At 42.8% G+C, this 21545-nt stretch overlaps 3 protein-coding genes across 7 annotated transcripts in view; 1 reads left to right on the top strand and 2 right to left on the bottom strand.

Moving 5' to 3' along the window:
- Window positions 1-1942: 1942 nt before the first annotated feature.
- Window positions 1943-4379, top strand: h1-0 (H1.0 linker histone). Its single transcript, XM_015963400.3, has one exon. It carries the CDS (start codon window positions 3371-3373, stop codon window positions 3953-3955), a length of 585 nt encoding a protein of 194 aa, XP_015818886.3. The 5' UTR covers window positions 1943-3370; the 3' UTR covers window positions 3956-4379.
- A 2039-nt stretch (window positions 4380-6418) lies between these two features.
- rhot2 (ras homolog family member T2) lies at window positions 6419-16105 on the bottom strand. Its single transcript, XM_015963399.3, has 19 exons — window positions 15926-16105; window positions 15562-15620; window positions 13797-13878; window positions 13621-13664; window positions 13412-13465; window positions 13276-13328; window positions 12993-13101; window positions 12785-12886; window positions 12585-12683; window positions 12397-12505; window positions 12197-12317; window positions 12034-12118; window positions 11809-11954; window positions 11624-11724; window positions 9808-9938; window positions 9629-9709; window positions 9436-9558; window positions 7739-7941; window positions 6419-7599 (listed from the first exon to the last, which is right to left on the bottom strand). Exons 1-19 carry the CDS (start codon window positions 15960-15962, stop codon window positions 7482-7484), a joined length of 1857 nt encoding a protein of 618 aa, XP_015818885.1. The 5' UTR covers window positions 15963-16105; the 3' UTR covers window positions 6419-7481.
- Window positions 16106-16211: 106 nt separating this feature from the next.
- The window catches only part of wdr90 (WD repeat domain 90), a 39494-nt gene continuing 34160 nt past the window's right edge, over window positions 16212-21545 (bottom strand). For 4 of the 5 annotated variants that reach the window (XM_015963396.3, XM_015963397.3, XM_070545565.1 and 1 more), the window contains 8 exons: window positions 21248-21419; window positions 21036-21158; window positions 20737-20902; window positions 20447-20604; window positions 20067-20192; window positions 17778-17894; window positions 17614-17698; window positions 16212-17530 (listed from right to left, as the gene is read on the bottom strand). In XM_015963396.3, the coding sequence (XP_015818882.3) occupies window positions 17373-17530; window positions 17614-17698; window positions 17778-17894; window positions 20067-20192; window positions 20447-20604; window positions 20737-20902; window positions 21036-21158; window positions 21248-21419 (1105 nt within the window). In that variant the 3' untranslated portion in view covers window positions 16212-17372. The remainder of the gene's footprint in view (window positions 17531-17613; window positions 17699-17777; window positions 17895-20066; window positions 20193-20446; window positions 20605-20736; window positions 20903-21035; window positions 21159-21247; window positions 21420-21545) is intronic. The other variant, XM_054749148.2, reaches the window with a different exon arrangement.

Genomic DNA, 21545 nt, shown 5'->3' with positions numbered 1-21545 from the left:
ATTCATGCCAGAATTACGAGAAACTGACTGATTGTCAAGGTCCGACCCCTAGATATATCAATAACATTTAAAACAGTTTCAACTCAATGTTAATAAAACATCTGCATAATAATTATTATTTTATTATGTATTTACAATAGACAAGTAAAATAGGTTCTCGCCATGGCAGGTTTATGATGAAGGTACTAATCCTGATACTCTATCTAGATACTTTAAAGCCCGAAGGAGTTTGATACCTGTCTGCAAAATTAGTCTACAAGGGGTTAAACATGCATTCACATAAATTGCTTAATTTATTACTGTGCATTCTGAACATGAAATATGTTGGCTTGACTTACTGAAGTGCAAATGGAGGAGCTCAAATGCAATAAAGTCTTCAACAGCTGTGCTTAATAGCAAAATAAATAAATAACAATTTTGAGTACCTGTCCACTGTAGTGACCATTATGCATCAAAGGGTTAAACTAGCCATAACAAAACAAAGTATAGGTTCATAAATCTGGTCAGAGCTCTCTTTCCCCAAACTGGGGCCATCCAAAGAGCTTTTATTTCACAAATTCACGTCAAGCTGCATTAAGGTCAGATGGAGTATTAGTATTAGTACCTTAATCAACCTCATTCATTCCTATACACGTGTACTGCCATGAGGATATAGATATAGGGTCAATTTCATTCATTCATTATTGTTATATTATTATTATATAATAGAATAAAATTCATAACGTAGTCCTCATGTTTACATTATCAAATACATTGTGTAGTTTTAAATACAATTTTATTATTTTGACTTTCAGTGATTAAAGGGCTAGAAGTGGTAAAATATAACGTTTTCACAAACTAATTCACAATTAAAAACAGAACCTTTAATGAGCTACATTGTGTCCCCATGAACAGCAGCACAGTCCTTTTCAATGCCATTTCACTAAATTCTATGTGAACACGTGGACCGGTTTCACTGGTAGGGTTCATTCAACAATATCGGTCTGGTGTCATAAAAAGCACTAAATCCTGAAAGAAACGGCTGCATTACATGAGCTATTCATCAACACAACAATAATCCACCTTCAACACAAAGAAAACGATATAAAACAGCAATTATATAATAAATTAGGTCCAATCCGAAGGCACTTGGGTGTGCGCGTGCGTGCACGTGTGTTTATGTGTGTGTGAAATCCCGATTACAGGTCCAGTAGGACGTCCCTCTGTCGGCGGCTGAGGGGAGGGAGTGGTCTAGTCCTCCCCACGGCTTCGCTTCTTAAACGGGGCACAAGCAGGCATCACTCCGAACCGGACCGGACCACGAAGACCCACCTGCTCCAGTCTCCACACTTTATCTAACTATAAACATCCGCAGCAGAAACCACCAGTCTGGAGTCGGGAACAGAAAATGAGTTCATTGTTTACTTAGTTAATTATCTTCTTTTCCCCTCATCACTTCAGTTTGCACCATCGAAACATTTTCATCTTTTCAAAAACTCCCTCACCCTTTCATCTAGGACTAACCCCCCTCCCTTTTCTCTCTTGTGCCTCTCTCTCTCTCACTAACACACACACACACACGCACACACACACACACACACACACACACACACACACACACACACACACACACACACACACACACACACACACACACACACACACATCCTCCCTCTTTAGCCTCCCGTGAAAGCACACTCACCCATTCACTCTCTCCCCTCTCCATCCTCTGCCCACCCTCTTGTAAACAAACAAAAACATGTGGAAATTAACCACAGTGCGACTCGTTTTTAAAATTAAAGTTATTGTTGATCACCTTCAACATAACTACAGGAGCGCATCAGGCTGTAAAAGCCAGGCTTCAGTTTAAAATCATTTTAATTAAAGCGCATCATCCTGCAAAAGTCTGCATTATAGGGGTTCTCCCCCCTTAAAAGCCACCGGATCCCCTAAAACCGATGCTCATCAGTGGGTTTTACATAAAAAAGGTGAATATCTGCATATCATTCCATAAATATAGTGAAAAAAATAAAGTAAGCATGCCACAAAAGCACTACTTCAGCAGCTGTGACTTTCATAGGAATCAAAATGGCGTTGCAGGGAGGGACAGCAGCGCTCCTGTTAAATCAAGAAACAAAACTGTAGAAATATCATAAAGTTTCTTTATTAAAGGGAGGTTTTCTATGCTTTGCGGCGGCACTCTTGACCTTATAACACGGCGGGGACCTAAATGTCACAGATCTAATTGAATGCGCTCTGATGCGCCAGCTCCCTAACAAAGACAGCCATCACTGCGCTCATTTGCACTGAAGGACTTTGGTTTCGGCCGCAGTATCTCCCCCCTTCTTACCCCCGCGCAGCTGGACTCACACCTGGCCACTTCCGGACGCAACCCTGTCCTAAAATGATGTGATCAATTAAACGAATGCCCCCAGAACGAGCCCTGATGTGTTGGAGGTGCTGGCAACTTTCCTGACAATGGAGCTCCAGAGGCGCCTGCTATAGTCGCACTTATAAGCATTTCTGCTCCAAAATCATCAAATAAAGAAAAGCCACGGTGCGGATCACCGCCCAGATGAAGCCCCGATGGAGTCCCACCTGTCACCTGCACATTACACGCTGTGACATTTCATTTATAGGAGGTTTAACAGTAAATAATCTCGAACACGTCATTCAAAGTCAATGGCCGGACTGTGTTAGTTGGGAAAATGTATGGAAGTATTAAAAGCATAAACGAGAGGCTGCGCCGTCCGAACCACGTGCACCAGCTCCAGCATAGATTAGATTTTCTTATGCATTGCGCGATTTCCGCCCAGGTTCCGTCTGTTTGGGTCAATTTAGCGCGAATTGTGCAAAATTGTTCACGGCACGCACTACTTCCAGTGGGTTTTCCTGGAATAAAAGTTGTTCGCCGGCGCGGGCGGAGGAGGACAAGTGGATGTCCGTGGAGCCGAATGTGCCTGCTATCAGCCCGTCCCGCTCGGAGGGACACAGCTCCTCCGCGGGGTTCACATTTGACGCGAGTTGGAGGATGAAGAAACACAAACGGGACGGCGCCAGTTCCATGGAGTCCGCTAGATCAGCTGCTGGCAGTTGGTGTTCTCAATCACGTCCGCAGATAGGCTTCATAGGCTCACTGGAGCGCCTGTGGAATAAAGACACTTTGGTTCACCGACATACTGATACCTCTCTTTGCTTTTGGGAGACTCAATTATCATTTTCAATCCTTCAAAGACGATAAAAAACGAACTTAAACCTACAACTTTTTATTTTACTGTTAAAACGCTCACATTTTTTTTTGTATCTTCCTGACGATCAAGCCAACCCAGGCGGGTGAAACCAACACATCCAGGACTTTTATTTTTAAAAACTTGCTGGGAAAAAAGTCACCATGGCAGAGACGTCGGGAGCTCCAGCCAAAGCCAAAAAGGCGTCGAAGCCTAAGAAGCCCGCTTCTCACCCCAAGTATTCGGACATGATTAAAGCGGCTATTGTGCACGACGCCAGCCGGAGCGGAGCGTCCCGCCAGTCCATCCAGAAGTACGTGAGGAAGACCTACAAAGTGGGCGACAACGCCGACGTGCAGATTAAAATGGCCCTGAAGAGGCTGGTGGCGTCCGGGATGTTGCGCCACACCAAGGGAATCGGCGCGTCCGGATCCTTCCGGTTGACCAAACCGGAGGACTCCAAGAAGCCAGCCAAGGCTGCGGCGTCCGCCAAGCCCAAAAAAGTGGCCAAACCCAAACCAAAGAAGGCGGCCAAGCCCAAGAAGGTGCCCAAGACCCCGGAGAAGCCCAAGAAGGCAGCTGCCAAGAAAGTGAAAAAGGTCGCGAAGAAGGCGACACCTGCGAAAGCCAAGAAGGCTCCAGCGAAGAAGTCCAAGGCGGCCAAACCCAAAGCCAAGCCGGCGAAGAAAGCAGCCAAGCCCAAGGCGAAGACACCCAAGAAGGCAGCCAAGTCTGCCAAAAAGAAGTGAAAGTGGGACAATTTAAATCGGACTGTAAATACTTGAGGAAATGTTTTGGTATATGTATTATTTTTGTAAGGTTTCATGCAAATGTCAGCTGTTTGTACCAGTAGTTTCTCTAAAAGCATTTTTTATTTGGTTTTAATAGCATTATTTTGTCTAATAACTGAACACAAATAGGCATCGCTGCATTAGAGCGTGTATATAAAGTTAAACTAGGAGTAGTGATTGTTAGAGCACGTGTTCATATTGGAAATATGAGTTTTGTGGAGCCTTCATTACCATGTACAGACCATAGGCTCTAGAGTCCTCATTAAACATGCATTGTCTATATTTAAATATAAATATTTTATTTTATGACATCTCCAAACATTCTGATGTGTTCAGACACTTTAATGCTATTCAATAAACCTTTATCATCTAAAAAGGTCAACTTGCTTGTTTTTCTCAGTTTATTAAAGAGGTGGTTTAACTGCGTATCTAATACAAATAAGCGCATTAAATCACCCATACCAATATAAATACCTTAAATCATTTTTTATAACAAGTAAACTAATTTTCAAGAAGCTGTAACAGTTATAGATTGAGAGCTCTCCAAAGAACTGGTGTGGATTAATGTTTTATTGTGTTAAAGCAGAAAATTTAATGCAGAAATAGATAAAACAGAAGTTTTGCTCATTAATTTCCTCAGTAGGGTGACGATTGATCTTTATTCAGAGTTAATGGGTTTTAAGGAGAAAAATGGAACAAAAGGAGCTGAAATCAAAACAACTAATTCGGATTAAAAGGAAACATCAATTTAGGAGAAAGTGGTCTTTAAAACGGTACTAAATCTATTTCTAAGAGATCATATTGCAGCAGTGATTTTCTTCTAGATTCCTAACCTGTTGTCATGGGAGGGGGGGGGGGGGGGGGCACGCCCATGCCCTCACGTTCTGCCTCTCACCTGGCATCACAACACTGCCATCTTGTGGTGGTTTATATGAATAGACGGCTTCTCTCCCACAGATGAGGACAAGGAGGATTAAACACAAATTGTAGTTACATAGACAGATGTAGGATGGGCTAGCTCATAGATATTATATAGTAGTACATTTACTATAGTTTATATTTACTATATTATATTTATGTTGCTATGAGACTGCCCCTTGTGGAATAATTAGAGAAATGCAACCAGATTGGTTGAGTAAGATTTTCAAACGTCCACATGAGTATGGGAAATGTCCTGTAAACCTACAGCTGTTGGCCCCACTTCTTTAAAACCCGCCGTACTCTCTGAAACAACTTAAAAACAATCCCAGAAGAATCAGTTCAAAATGACTGAAAATCAACCAATGAAAGGCATTACTCTTCCTCACCCTGTAGGTGTTTCTCCTAATACCTTTACCTAGGTTATTCTGTTCCCTCCCAGACTGTGCAATATTACCCAAGAGTTCTGATTGTAAGTATGTTTTTATCCCCCCATCATATCATATGCTGCTACTACTACCCCTAATTCTATAACACAATACTTTAATCACTTTTGTGAATCGCCTGCACCGACGGCTTAATTACTTATTCACCAGGATGCAGTCATGTATTTATTTGTTGAGTTATCCAATTGTTTGTTTTGCACTATCCTACAGGGTACTACTGTAGATCATTTTTACTGTATATATTGTATATCATATTTCTATTTCACCGGTTCCTTTGTCTCTCCTACTGTTTTGAGCATGTACATGACACAAGAATTTCCCTCGGGATAAACAAAGTTGTTCTTATATTATACTGCTACTGAATTCTACCCTAAAACGGCCCTGGAGGAAAATAATGGAAGTCATGACCTCATAATTTCTACATCGGAGTCTTTGACACCTGTCCACAGGTATTCTGGTCCCCTCCTGGTCTCTCGGGTCTGCAGGGTTCCGTCTCCAGATGTTTCAGCTCCTTCCACAGGTTACCTCAGAGTGGTCTAAAGTTTGGATCTCACTCTTGGGCTAATTTGAGATTTCATTGGATCCTGAACAGATTCACCACACCTTGAGCAACACCACAACAGACCCAAGCCTCCGACAGTAGTGTCAGGGTCGGTTTTTATGTTTGCTTATTTTTATCAGTGTCGTTTTTTGTGCTTCGTCTTCATTGTTGTCTTCATTTGTTTTCACCTTTCTGTCAAGCACCTGGTCAGCTCTCATGCTGTTGTAAAACGCTACATTAATAAAGTTGTCTGGTTTTGGTTTCTTTGTAAAAGCTTTAGCCAAGTTAGCTAGTCAAGGGGACACTGTCGCTGGTCCATTTCTAACCTGTAGAGGCTTAGCTTTCTGTGGTCCATGTCCAGTGTAGTACACACCCTGATACCAAACAGCACTGTGACTACCCCTGGTCTGTTTCAGTGACCGCGGTGGGGTTTTCTGTCTTAACCAAAAATGTGCCAACACTTTAATCCTTAATGGCATCTCTAAACACACAGTGTCCTTTGGTCTGAGGCTCTCGTCCAGTCTGGTCTGGTCTTTATTTAGCATTTAAATCAGTTCTTTTTCATTAAGAGAACAAAAAAGTCACATGAATTGTTTAGAAACAATAGGTTCTCAGCTTAATTAAGCAATGGAATGAGCCAATGATGGCCACCAAAAAAATCAATACAATGGTAGATTGTTTTACACACAAATGTACAAATCATCAACTTAGTTCAGTCTAATTAAAATCAGGTTTGAATAGCAGATAAATGTTTGGTTTTCTTAAACACCAGATTCAGAGGATTACTTAGCTGGAGACCTGATTTCTTAACAAATCTCATTACAAACCACCTTTTTCCATATAAAAACTAATTTCCTTCATACAAAAAGAAAACTTTCCATGAAAGAGTGACGGCTAAAACCCTTTTTAACTAATCCTCCAGGCTGAGTGGTATGCCTAAGGGGCAGAAAGATGATACAACGGCTTCCTGCTGCTTGAGTTATTTGGCAATCAAATAATAATCTCCTAGTTGTGATGCATTAGTCAGAAAAAAACACTGGTCATGCAGACGTTTTGGTGTACCTCGATCAGGATGCCTTCTTGGATAGGAAGGCTCCCGTTTTAATTCTACTAAATGCTCTTTTTGTAACCTGGATATGCAGTAAAGACGCAAGATTGACTCATTGTCATGATTTCATGTCTGGAGAGAAACCATTTTCCCAAATAAAGCACCTTTGCAACAGCTGTAGCTCTTGGTGTGTATCAAGTGCAGACGGGCTGGCTGACACCTGGACTAGTTAAACAGAATAAGGCAAAAAAAAAAAAAAAAAAAAAAAAAAAAAAAAAAAACAGCAGCCTGGGGAATAATACGATCACCAGCATCCAGTTGCCTGTGATCTGTCATGATCACAGGACCCCAGAGAGGAGAGGGCAGACGCAGGATGGCAGAGGCATTCCTGGGAGTCTTCAATGTAAAGAAAAATGAGCTCACGGGGACCTGGTTTGGTTCAGGTTACAGCAGCTATGGTCTCAAAGTTTGGTCTTGGTGGATGCAGCATCACATGGGAACAAAAATAAAACCATTCACCCAATTAACAGGTCATTTGAGTCTGACGGCAGCCCTGTAGACAGCAAAGCCCAGCACCGCGACCACAGCTGAACCCAGAGCCACTCGTAGCCAGAAGGACGTGCTGCTCATGTCTGAGCCTTTCAGGTGCCTGGAGATGGGAAGAACCACAAGAAAAGGAATCATGAACATCAGGCACAATAAATAGCCCATAAAGCTGCCACGGAGGAATTAATCTCCCTATGATATTAATGGTATTCAGTGATTTTTGTTTAAAGGTGTGAACCTACGGGTGCATGGCTGCCCAGGCAAGCCTGGTATAGATGCTCTTGCTGGTGGAGTCCAGAAGCAGGCTGGAGAAAGGCAGCGGCGGAGGCAGTCTGTGCTTGTAGCAGAACTCAGCTGGAGTCATCCCATGGAACTGCTTGGCTTCAGGAAGGTCCACTTTGGAGGCAACTAGCACACATGGGATATTGCTATCCATGTAATGTTGCTGAGTAATCATAGAAAACACAAGTAAAAACTTTAGCACCGCAGCATGTCTTTATTAAAGGGATACTAGGCAGTTTTGTTTGTTTTTAGCACCCACTAGTGTACGTTATTATTCTCTGGGGGTAAACCCAAAATCAAACTTATCTCCTCGCTGTGCGTTCGACTTTTTAACACCTTTAACTGATGAAATGTCTCCTCAGCCTTCATTAGTTTCTAGTGGAGTGATTCATCACCAAATCAAACAAACCAGTGGTATTCATGACCTAAAACAGGCAGGAAACATGCTGGAAGCAGACTGCAGCTCCACCATGTCAGCTCCACAACACCCCTCACCAGCAGGGAGTGGCCTGCCAACTCTGAAGTTGCAAATAGGGATGCAACGATACCACTTTTTTCCAAACCGATACGATACCGATACTTTGATCTGAGCACTCGCCGATACCGATTACCAATACCGATACTTCTACCATACAAAAAAGGCAATGATTTGGAATACAGATTTTATTTTCTTCTCTGCTTTCAACAGGAAGACTGTGAGGTAGATAAAAAGTAAAATATATGAATGGAAATCATCACAAAACTAAAATATTAGGTGAACAGAAATGACAAGTTACAGTGAAGCCATTTTCAAGCAACTGCATTGGTATCGGTTCCTGGTATCAGCTAACTTTCACCGATACCGGCATTGGTATCGTATCGGTGCCTATCGGTATCGGTGCATCCCTAGTTGCAAAAGCGGTATTCTGGCCACGAGGGGCGGTGGAGTGTTAATGACATTTCATTAACCCAGTAGAGGGTAATTTTAGCATATACTGGCTCAAGAAAATGATTCTAAAATATGAAAAAGTTGCATAATAAGGTTTTAATTAACATTTAGAACTAATGACGCCGCAGACGTGACCTGATAAGATATAATCAAGCTCCTCAATGGAAAGGAAATTCCCAAACGTCCTTCTGACTTTATTTTAGACAGCTACAATGTTTGTTCCAAATAGGAAGGACAAACTTGAGCGTGTGGAGCTGACACCCCAACAGACGACTGGAAAACAGGACGAGTGACATGCTTGTAAGAACCAAAACAAAGACAAACACTTTAACGCCCCTGCTCATCTATTACATGATAAATTGGGTTGCCATAAAACTAGGACAGACTGAAAGGAGTCGTATTTCATTGGGACGATATAATTTAAAAACAACAATAAGGACAGGGTACAAAAGTAAAATGTCCAATAATGTTACGGTTTTATTAGAGACTGATATCAGGAATAAACCAATGAAATGAACAAACATTTATATAGTTTCTGCTTGCTCTAATTCCTGACAGAGCTCTACCTTTGTCAGGCAAGGTGGAGATGATCTATCGTTTCCTCTTCAGTCAAATTTGTGGATCTAAAATTTCCGTCACTTAAAAAAAGAGCATTGGGACGAGGTATTTTCTCCTTGCAACAACATTTAAAGTGAATAAAAGCTAAAAGTAAGACCAAAAGCTGCTGACCTTATAAATACTGGCACAATAGTCGAGGGAACGGGGGTCACTGGCGTCGTACATGAGACAAGCCACGTCACAGGAGGCGTCTGACGCCTTCAGGAACTCCGTCTCCACATCCACCTCGTTGAGCTGCACAGGGACAAAAACAGTATGGTACAGCAGCTCCTGTCGGGCTCAGAAGGTCAGCGTGTGTACTTACGATCAAGTACTTTTCCTGGTTGCAGACTTGAACGGTGTTTATGACATAAGGTGTGAAGGCACTGCTGGGATTTCCTTTACCCTGTAAAAAAAAATAACACATCTCAGCATTCCCAGGCCTGAGGGCTGAGACCAGTATGAATTTTTCACAGGTCCAGCCGCATTTCCACGGCTCCGTACCGGAACGCTACGACCCACAAAGGACTGGAGGAAAGCCGTCTTTCCAGTTCCCCGCGGTCCGATCACCTTACAGAGAAACACGGTCCGTTGAGTCTGACGCTTTTCCAAATCCAGGCTTTTCTCTCGAGTCACTGCAGAAATAAAACATAAACCTGATATATGCTAAACGGCTTTCCCTCCAAAAGGGTCAGCTAGTTAATCAGAATATCTGGAATCCACTTCGCCTGCAAATGCCCGTTCCACTCAAGAGGCACATATAAACGACAACTAGGCGTAAGCGTGGGATGCTTCAGTCACGTTTACAGCTCCAAGAACCAGCAGAAAAACCAACAAGGCTGCAAATAAATTAATAAAGATGGATGTCAGGTCCATTCTGACGCGTGTTTAGATGATCACCATCCCTGAAAGTCACATTTACACAGGCAATTTACATCCAACAGGATTGATGAGCTAACGGCTAGTATGAGTGGTGTGCTTAAAACGGTTTAGGTCTAAAACGTTTCACAAGTGTTATTTTAAACAGTTACTCCATCTGCATTTTTTTTAATACACAATCATTCTGGTAAAGGTGTGGAGAACTTCCTGCTGGGCTTGATCTCCGGCTGCTGCCGGTGATATTGGAGCTTGTAAATAACACTTAATGTCTCACCCACAGGGGGGCTAAACTAATATCACACAACCAGCCATGAAACTGTGGAAAATGGAGCCGTTTAACGCTCTGGAGATCCTACCTTGTCACAAGGAGAGACTTTAATAGTTTTTCTGAACAACTTAAACCTGTTTTTATTATTCAGGGAGTTGTGGGTCTCCAACCAGGTCCTCTAGACCACTGGTTCCCAAACATTTCAGCTTCAGACCCACAAAATAAAAACTGTCTAAGCGTGCAACCCCAGACGTCTCGGATTTGATACAAACATGCTTCAAAGCCAAATCCAAGGCATAAGGAAAACCACTTCAGTTCATGTTCACTTGCACCCATTTATGATGAGTTGAGTTTCTGTAACAGTTCTACAAATAAAGCTTCTTTATTGTTTTTTTAATTTTATTTGGATCTTTGGAAATCATCAGACCGCCTGTGTAGCTCTTGGTGACCCCAACTTGGGAACCACCTCTCTCAGGCGGCCATGTTTTTGTTGTTTCTCTGCTCCAACACGGATTAAAATCAACGGTGTTGAAACGTCTACATTTCAGACACCCACATATCTACAGCAATGACTTACTTAAAAGCTCCATTCATGCACGTTTGGGTCCAGATGCAGTGGAGCATGCGTGTTAACGCAGAGAACTGTTTAAAAACCAACAAATGAGGTGTGTAAGAGAAGGGAAACAACAAAAACATGAAGACCAGAGTTGGACATCCCTGGATTAGACCATTTAAATCAGGGGTAGGTGACCCTGGTCCTCGAGTTCCGCTATCCAGCACGTTTTAGTTGGTTCTCTGCTCCAACACACCTCATTTTAACCAGTAGGTGATTAGGCTTCTGTACAGCTTGATGGGTTGCTGAACAGGTGATTCAGCCGTTGAATCATGTGCGTATGAGCAGGGAAACAACAAAAACATGCGAGAGAGTGCCCCTCCTGTAAATGATCCTACTGAAATATTCATTAGGCTACAACTGGCTTCATCAGCGACTAGAAATCCTGCAGAAAACACACACACACACACACACACACACACACACACACACACACACACACACACACACACACACACACACACACACACACACACACACACACACACACACACACACACACACACACACACACACACACACACACACACACACACACACACACACACACACACACACACCTGTGACGGCAGCAGTCTGAGACTCGTGCTCGGTGAGGATTGGGTAGCCCAAGTATCCAAGGTGTTCCAGGCAACGATGGATGTCGAGATAGGCAGAAAGCCTTTAGTGTGAAGGGCACACAGGTGAGTTTTAATGGTGAACACAACAAACTCTCAGTCAGAACAAGCTGATGACATCATCTTACATCCACTGACAGTGGTAGCCATGTCTAGAGAGGTAGCCCTCGTCTGTGGTTGGTACGGTCATGAAAACGTCTGCACCCCAAGGCATGTACGGACACACGCAGAACAGGTTCTTCAGCTCCGCCGGGGACAGGGCCGAGTCCTTGTCCTGAGAAAGGAGCAGACCCGTTCAAGTTGACGTGCTTTTATCGTGGTTTACTGTCCCGTCTGAAAGCATTCAGGCTCACTTCATCATATTTATCAAACAACCGCTGGAGGAACTGATGGCCAAAGTGATTCATTTCTGTGGTGCAGCCAACAGGAACTCGCAGTCTGGAAACAGGAAGAAAACAGAACACTTCAGAGGAAAGTCCACAAACATAACGGATCAAACGCAGTCACGACTCGTACTCGGGGTAAAGGTAGTCATCCGTCAGCTCCAGGTTGTCGTCATATCCAAACTTCCTCAGGATGGTCCACGTGGTTTCATGTCTGCCTCGCTGGATAAATAATGTATTAAGAAACAAGAAACCTGAAAAAGGAGGAAAGCGATACACGAGTGTTAGCTAGACGTCTCACAACCAAAGTCTAAACAATACTTGTGTTTGTACCATTCAGAGACAGGCCGTTGTCCTGGACTCCATCACTGGTGTTCTTCCAAACAACAGTCTTCACGTCTTCTAAAGCCTGTGGTGCCAGAGGATTCCCAAAGCAGGATTTCTACAGGAAAAGGTTGAGGATTGAAGAAGGAAACCAAACATTCTATCAGAGAGGAGAGAGAGAGAGAGTAGAGGGGCACCTGGAAACTGTTAAGTTCAGCGTCACTTAGGATGCGGTCGTTATCCTGATCAGAAATAAAGAATATCCTGCTGAGCGCTCGTACACATGATGGTTTTAGCTGCACAGAAACACACAAATAAACGCGGGTTAATCTGTGTTTACTTGCACTCAGGTCAAAGTTTTACGGAGACTTCGTTTACATTCAGGAAGAAGGCTGACCTGTTTGTCCTCGGGGTCATAAAGGGGAGCGGTTGGGTGGAGAACAGCCTTCTGGGCGTAGTAGAACAGCTCTGAAATGTTTTTTAGGTTCTTTGCAGAACACTTGCAATAAAGGGTCAGAAAAAGTGTGTCAATACTAGCGTGGAAGCAGAGAAGTGTGTGTGTGTGTGTGTGTGTGTGGACTGAAGTGATTAGAAAAGAGCGTCACCTCAACACACGTCTCAATCTCAGAGAACTGGTTCATGATGGGAAGAATGGTCTCCATCGAACTCCCGCTGCGCAGATCCGATTTATTCCCCACCAGGATGATGGGAATTCTGGTGGGAAATAAGTCTCACAGTTCACTGGAAACTTGTGATTTTCATCCAAACAAATGTAATATGTTCCTTTAATGTGGTCCTTTAGCTGCTCTTGAACAATGTTCATGTTGCTGCAGGTTCTGAGTCTGACAAAATCCAACACAAACAGAGGAAGTGACAGCGGATACATACTTATTCCCCTTCTCTGCGTTGCCATTTACTAAAGGAATCCATTTGGTTTTAATCTGAAACACGAGAGACGGTCACCAGTAGGATAAACATTTATTCCAAACACATTCAAAGTTACACAAATGAGATCCTTTTATACCTTGTCTATCGTTTCCTTGTCGGTCACGTCATACACGACACACACCACGTTAGCCTGAAGGATGAAGACACGCGTTCACACCCAAACACAAGAAAACATTCACCTGCTAGATTTATGTCTCGGCTGCATCCTTTTTCCAAAGATCGCTGCACGATTATTACAAAATGTTTCTGCATTAAGTTATCCTGAGACGGACGTGAGATTTCTACCTTGATGATCTCATCTCTAAGGACTTCATCGCTCTGTTCCTTTTCTGTAAAAAAAAAAAAAGTTAATTCAGACCCACATCAATCGTGTGTGTAACAAACTGAAAACACACACTTGTTTAACATCATGCGTCCCATAGCTGCCAGTTATAAACCAGTACGAGAGTGCTGTAGGATACCTGAGTAATCCACAATGTGAGTGGGGACCTTCTCCGGAGTCACGTCTGCAGGTATGGTGATCTCCTCAGCTCTGGGGGGAACCTGGCACGCAGTCAAATCCACTTTAATACATATGTTTCTCATTATTCTGAGAACGTTTACTTCTGATTTCACAGGTCCAGATATTCACTCAGGCCCAAAGGTTTCATAAAAAGTCAAATCTAGACTATTTTCAGTCCCAAAGATAATGTAAATGTGATAAAACTGCAGTAAAATCCCATCTAATCCTGCCAGTTATTATTTAAAAGGGCAAAATGAATAATACAAAAGCACTAATGGCATAAAAATAGTTATAAACAGACAATTCCTTTCTCAGATCATGCTACAATCTTTTCTTCTGCATGCTTTGATGTCCCTTATTGTCAAAAGGCCACAGACGTCTAAGCTGTCTGAAACAGCCCAAAGAAAGAAATGTAGACACAAATCACATAGCACAGCCGGGTGGTTCTGGTTTAATCTTGGGAGTTCGAGCTGTTCACAAGAACACCAGTGTTTTCATTATTAGACAGGATTAAACTGACTATTTTAATGGCGATTTTGAAAACTAAAATGAAATATCACACGTCACTAGAGAACAAAGAATCTGCCATTGTCCAGCACAATCAGCTGATACGAAACTCAAAAGTCGGACTTCTTATTAAGTCTATGAATGCACCATTACCAAATGGACATCTTCCCTGGTTTGTGCACACCAATGCTAACAGCTAACATATGGTAGCAATAACGGCTAACGTTTTTATTTCCAAAATCATAACACCAATGGGTAGAAAAAAGGTAATCTGTGAATTACACGTCTTAGGAGAGATTTTTCCCCCTCTTCATATACAAATCATGAGGCACTTCACAAGAACAATAAAAATAAAAGACTGATCACAAAAGATTAGTAAATATGGGAGAAGAAAAGGGAAATTAAGCTAAGAAAAAAAATAAACCATTAACATAAAATAGTAAACATGGAAGCCTGAAAAATACAGAATTGACAGAAGCGCCATCAGGAGATAGCCAATTTTCAGCAACTCTGACAGGAATTAGAAATCTGGCCTGGCCTGCCAGACTCCTCCTCTGTTTAATTCGGCACAGAGCAAGAGTCTGGTAACTCACAGGCAGAGAGACACATGAGGGGTAGGACTAGGCAGCTCAAAAATAACCAATCAGAAAAAAAAAGACGGAAATGCCGACTGTACCACGCAACGCTGTAGTTTTTTTTTAGCTGTAGTCAAAAATGGAGTCTGGCGACAGCGCAAACATCTTTCTTTAGAAGAAAGGCTTTTAGCGCTTCTACTTCTTGTTGTTTTAAAGACATTCAAGTCGTTTAGAACAGAGGAAAGAGCCGCAGCAAACTCCGCTTCAGTCGCCATGATTATGACAAACTCGGCGTTGTGGTGTGTGACGTACGCTGCTCAGCGCTGATTGGCTCGGTTAGAATTATCACGGAGTGGGGTTATTTGAACAGGAGAGTTCCCAGACCCTTTCTCTGTGCAGAAGTTAACAGAGGAGTCTGGCAGGCCAGGCTATTAGGAATCGGTATCGGCCCAAAAACCAGAATCGGTGCCTTTACATAACTAGCATAAAACTACCATTTGGGCAACCTTAGCCTCAGATAACTTGATCAACTATAAGATGAATTTGTTTAAAGGACATGCTTCACCACCTGAGCTATTTGATGGAAAATAACATCACAAAGATTCCCCCCTTCATGGGACAGTGTTGGGTATTTGCGCTCACCTCTTCTGGGAACTCCTCTCCTACCAGAGACATGATGAGAGAGGTCTTCCCCACCTTGGCTGCGGGGAGAAAAGTGCAGAGGCTCAGATTAGGAACAGCATCAGTGTTTGTTGACAGCCCTGATCCAGCCTAGTTCTTCTTCATGGTTCTATAAACAAATGCTTCACCAGATCAGCCTAACTCCCTGCAAACGTTGCAGCATAAACAAAGTAGCATATAAGAACTTTATTTTAACCTCGTTTTTTTATCTGATAGAGTCCATCTATTACGTAGAGCTTTCCACTCCAGAAGTAAACTCGTTTTCAAGTTAGTTAGCCACAGCAGCTAATGTTTGCTAGTCGTGTAACTTGTAAGAGCGACTTACGTTCCCCCAGTAAGAGAATCCGGACGTCTTGTTTCATGTTTCTTCTGTATCCGACGAGCGGGTAGACGCACCGACTGTTTGTCCACACGCGTATCTTTCATTTGAATGTCAAATTTCCAGCTGAAATTAAATGAGCGCCTCCCTCTTCACAGAAATGTGCACCCAAGGTGAAAAGCTATCTGTTCCGGGTCATTCAGAGCAGGAACCCGCAGAAGCGCGGCACCTGCTGGACAAACCGCGAAATTACAGAAGAGTTGTTTTTGACGTCAAATCTGAAAACGTCACGTTCCTACAGTCCAGATTCAACCAAGACACACACCAGCCACATCTGTCATTTTAATGGGAGAATTACAGCTAAAATGTTTTTAAGATGAAAAATAAATACATAGAAAAATGCCACACTGATGTGAAGATGACACAAACTTAAACCCCCTTTAGAAAACCTGCTGTCTCCCTCACAACAGCAGAATAGAAAAGCAAGACTCTTTAAATATACTCCTATTTTAATTTTTCATTTGTCAGTCCTGAGAAAAAGAACATAAATTTCCATTTCTACAATAAACAGCGGTGCAACAGAAGTCTGTGCTCGTTGGTCTGGACAAGCTGCTGCGTTTCATTAATTAAAAAGAGATGGAAAGGATTAGCTAAATGAATTTGAATTTTCCCATCAGTACAATCCAGAATCTGACAAAAAACACAGACAGAGCAAAGGTCAAGGTGTAAAAAAGTTTTTATAAATCTGTAAAGATAATTCATAGAATCTGGGTCGTCTGAGGTAAAATTAGACTGTCACTCACTGCTTCCTCCTCAGTAAGGTTGTGGAGAGCTGAAGTCCATCTCCATCATTCATGAGGCAGGAGGACGGGTCTCCAGTTTGTCACAGAGACAACCATACTCACTCACTCACGCACGCACGCACTCACTCACTCACTCACTCACTCACTCACTCACTCACTCACTCACTCACTCACTCACTCACTCACTCACTCACTCACTCACTCACTCACTCACTCACTCACTCACTCAGAAACAATTTAGTCTCCAGTTAACCTATATGCAGGTTTTTGGTCTACACAGGGAGAACATGCTAACTCCACACAGCAGGGATTCAAACACACAACCTTCTCGTTAACACAGTAAAATGCACTACTATGCAGCCCTGTACAACCATAAGCATTAATACAGGCTGTTCTAATTCCATCACGTGTGATCTAGAACAATCCCAGCAGCTGTAGATCACTCATCTGCATCTAAAAACATTAGAATAACCATTAAAACATTCATCGTTAGAAACAACATGCCATGAAACAGAATATCTTCCATATAAAACTTTATTTTACAATCAGATGTGACAAAACACCTTAAAAACCTGATGAGGACATGAAAAGTTAATAACATTAGAGCCTGGTGGATATGGTAGTGAACAAGTGTCGAATATGTGATGTCCTCAGAGACTATGCACCTCCCACAGCATGACCTCATCAAAAGCCACAGAGAAGAGCAGCGTCCCAGTGGGAGAGAAGTGGCACGTCTGCAGAGAGTCGCTGTGCAGCGAGAAGTCCTGAAACCTGCCACTGTCTGTCCGGATCAGCTTCAGCACTCGCTCTGATGAAAGTTTAGACACAGGAACACTTTTCTTACACACAGAACACCCACCAGTGGTTTCAACTGGAAAAACCCGTCTTTACCTTTAGACCCAACAGCTAAGAGTTGATTCTTAGAGGAGAGGCTCATGCACGTGGCCCAGTGGGGCAAAGAGATCTTTTTTACTATCTGTTATGAAAGATGACAAACTATTAGATTTTACTAGCATCTCTCCAGTACAGATAGAGGGAAGGAGCCAGTGTGTTACCTGTTTTTTAGTCAGGCTGTAAAAGGACAGCTCTTTCTCTGCTCCATAACCAGTGTAGACCACCACACTGGGATCTGCTGGGTAGAAGGCAGCCAGGCTGGGGGGCAGGCTGTCGCCCTTTGGATGAGGGATAATAACAGTTTCAAAAGGAGAAACACAGAAAGTTACCATATTTTTTTTTTAAATATTAGGTGATAATATTAAGTGACATTTGGGACACAGGAGAGCTCAGAGAAACTCAGAGAGCAGAATCAAACACCACAGCTGAAAATCCGGGACTTCAACCGCAACCAGCTACACCCTTACGGTAAACCCATTGAGAATACTATTATTTTATAGTAAAAGTAAAAATAAATATTTTAATCAAACGATGGTCTGTAAAGATAATTGTTGCTGCTCAACTACTGCCCAAGAACAACAAACCCAACACAACCCTTTACTCATATTTTAATACATTTGCAGTGGTCTCTAGCAGGACGGAATGCCTTGTAAGTCGTACTCTTGGGAAAAAAACTCTGGTGCACTTGTTTCAGGAACTAGAAATTAGCCCGATCAGCGCTGAGATGAAGACGGCAGGATTTGGGGTCTTATTTCCTGATATTTGGACATCTTGCCTCTGATTGGCTAACAGCAACGTGACTCTAACATGACTCTGTTCTGCAACACTAGCCACGTTTACATGCGCATATTTAATCAGATTGAATTGCCCAATCAGATCGAAAATTCTGCATGTAAACATGTCAATCGGAATATTCTGATCCGATTTGGCCGATCGGATTGAAATTTCAATCCGATTGAGAGCGGTGGTTTATTCCGTTCATCATTCCGACTGACGTGCATGTACACAGCCATTCGGATTGTTGGGGTAAAATAATGCCCACTGTGCATGTGTGCACCAGCGAGCGGGCCCCTCCGCTGTCATTTGGACTGCCTGACTTCAAAAATGACGGCGTAATTAACAAGCGGCGGCTTTTAAATCCGACGACAAGCCGTCCCCGTTTCAGTAATATTTAACTCAGAACTTGCATTTTGTGGAAGTAAAAAAAAATCTGATTATTGCACAAATCATTCGACAAACAAGTTCAAATCTGTACTGGAAATACGCAGGTTTATTGCAGGGGTTGCAGCGCACAGATCCCCGTTTCTGTCAGCTTTGAACGCAGCAGCTTGTGCAGCAGGTGATGGAGATGCGCTTGTAAAGAACACAGGATAATCTGGGTTTTACAGACCTGATTGGAGGCTGATGTTGGGTAGGAAAACATCCTCGGTTAAATACTCTGGACGACAGTAAAGTCCGTGTTAGAAGCACGTAAACGCAGATGACCTGAGATGCGGTTCGTTAATGATGAACACAGGCTTCTAAACTTTCTGAACATCTTCTGTTATTTTGTTTGAACAGATTTTTCTCAACAGTTTCAGCTGATCGTCACATGTTATTAATAATAAGCCACAACAGAGCTCTGTGCCACAGCGCAACAGCACAGCTGTCACTTCAGACCCACGGACCAGCTGATCAAGAGGCAGAGACATAACCCTCCCTTATTTTAATCAACAATAAAATGCAGCAAAGCATATATCTGCAGTTATTCACTGAAGAAAACGTAACTTCTATGAGCTAAATAAAAATATTAAATTGAATAAATGGATCAGGAACGCAGGAAGAATAGTTATTTCTGTTTTTACATTTTTCTTTTCGTTTCATGGCGTTTGTTTACAATTTTTCTTTCGGGAAAGGCAACTCTGCGCATGCTCAACCTATTTAATCGGATTAAATGCTTGGTGCATATATTCGCACGGCATGATCGGATCATTTCAGTTCGTGTCCATGTGAACAGAGATTCGGAAATTCCGATCAACCAAGATTTCAATCGGATTGAGAAAATTTGACACATGTAAACGCAGCTACTGATGTTTTTCCTCCACAAATAGCACAAGCCTGAAGGAGTTACGCTGTGTGGTGGAGTTGCTAATGATAACGGTTAGCTTCTACTGGCCGAGACGTTCTCTGCCATTTTCTGGACCCTAAACCAACAACAGCCTTCCCTGTCGCGAGACAAGATGGGTGAGTCCATGAATGTTAAGTGACAGTGTGACGTAGATCTGTCAGTATTTTCTAATCCTAGAGTTTCACCGTCTATTTTCTATTAGAAGCTAATGCAGGAGATAGATGTAGGAGACTATCCTGATGTTCAGTCTGCATGAAAAACTCAGAGTGACTAATTATAATCAGAAACAATCACAAAGAAATATTTTCTCATTGAAGTTGACTTTTTACAATAAAAATACTACCTTAAAGTTTGCTGGAGCAGGAAATGACAGCCAGTCCAGTAGCTCACATTTCTCCTTCGACCAATCAGAGGCCCACACACTGACTCGTCTGTCGGCACTCACGGCCAACCACGTTTCACCTCCTCCCTGTCCAAGCGTGGAAAGGTGAAGGGGATAAAATCTGGCTTAGAATAATAATGATAATATTGATGATAATCCTAAATACCTTGTGAAATGCTATAAAATGATTTTAGACACTAGTAAATGAGAAGAAGAGAAGAAGGGCTAGGCTGTAATTTAAACTGACAGACATTAAATATCCAAGAATAAAAGACTAAAGTAGAACATTATGTGATAATATTTCTGTTTCTGCTGCTTTGCTGCTCTCGTTTGAAGCCTACCGTTTTGTCCTGGCTCCAGCGGCTGACCTGTTTATTCACACACTGGATCGAGGAAACAATGGATCCTTTATGGTCTCTGATGACATGAACTGTTGCTCCGTCTAGCGAGCTGCTCACAGCCACCAGGCCGTTCTCTCCTGCTGAAATGATCACATCGCCTGTATGGTGACAAAAACAGCAGCAATGAAGTTTTCCTTTACGGCTGTTTGCACTGGGTCTTCACAGTAGATGGAGACAGACAAATATGATGACCCAAAAGAAGCACAGCAGCACTGTGTCTACTTCCTTACCACTAGCAGAGTACTGGATAGCAGTGACAGCCACGTGAAGAGGGTGTAGCTTTCTTTCCATCTCCGTCGAAGCAAGACGGAAAATCCTCACGGTCCCGTCGCTGTATCCTGCTGCCAGACACGAGCTGTTTTTGCTAGAAGGGCTCCAGCACACACAGCCACAGGCCTCAACAAGACAGAGAAAACCCTTAAACACTCAAAACACCTCTACAGCTGCACACACCTCATGTTTCTGTCAGTAACATCCTCAATAGGTTTTCCTGGTGATCAAAGATAAGGTCTTTGACGAGTTCCCTCACCTGGTTGAGCACCTGGAACTGCACCACCAGCTCGTAGCTGGAGGTCAACCACACCCTCACGCTGCCGTCCTCGCTGCAGGTGGCAAAGTGGCTCTCATCAAAGCTGAAAACAACATCGTTGACCTGAAGGACAGAAAAAGGCAGTAGCGCGGATTAAATCCTCTTTGTTTAGACCTTTACCAAAACACAGGTGTGCTATAAAGATGGGTCACCTTGTTCTGGTGACCACTGACCAGACGGATGTTGCTGTTGTCAGACCAGTTGATGTACCAGAGTGTTCCTGCTGTGGTACCAACAATGCCCATCTCCATGGAGATATCAAACGCTGCACTGACCAGCATCCCATCTAGCGTTAGCTCCTGCTCCACCACCATCTTAGTCCCACTACAAGAGAGAGTCAAGATCACCATACAACCATCAAAGCCCAGCTGTCTAAAATAACACACACAACAAACTACTGAAGGAACCAGTTTGACTAAATAATGTCCCAATGCAGTCAGTAATATCTGT

Source organism: Nothobranchius furzeri, chromosome 16 (genome assembly GCF_043380555.1).
Source record: "Nothobranchius furzeri strain GRZ-AD chromosome 16, NfurGRZ-RIMD1, whole genome shotgun sequence".
Classification (NCBI taxonomy): Eukaryota; Metazoa; Chordata; class Actinopteri; order Cyprinodontiformes; family Nothobranchiidae; genus Nothobranchius; species Nothobranchius furzeri.
The sequence above is the reverse complement of the archived record's forward strand: the minus strand, read 5'-3'. Positions and strand labels throughout refer to the sequence as shown.

What these genes read in the sequence shown, in the direction of transcription:
- h1-0 (XM_015963400.3), top strand. Translation starts at nt 3,371, where the DNA reads ATGGCAGAGACGTCGGGAGCTCCAGCCAAAGCCAAAAAGGCGTCGAAG.
- rhot2 (XM_015963399.3), bottom strand. Translation starts at nt 15,962, where the DNA reads ATGAAACAAGACGTCCGGATTCTCTTACTGGGGGAAC. An exon ending in AACGCAGAGAAGGGGAATAA is followed by an intron (nt 13,102 to 13,275) that starts GTATGTATCCGC and finishes ATTTCCCACCAG; the next exon opens with AATTCCCATCATCCTGGTGG. An exon ending in TTGTGGGTCGTAGCGTTCCG is followed by an intron (nt 9,710 to 9,807) that starts GTACGGAGCCGT and finishes TTTTTTTTACAG; the next exon opens with GGTAAAGGAAATCCCAGCAG.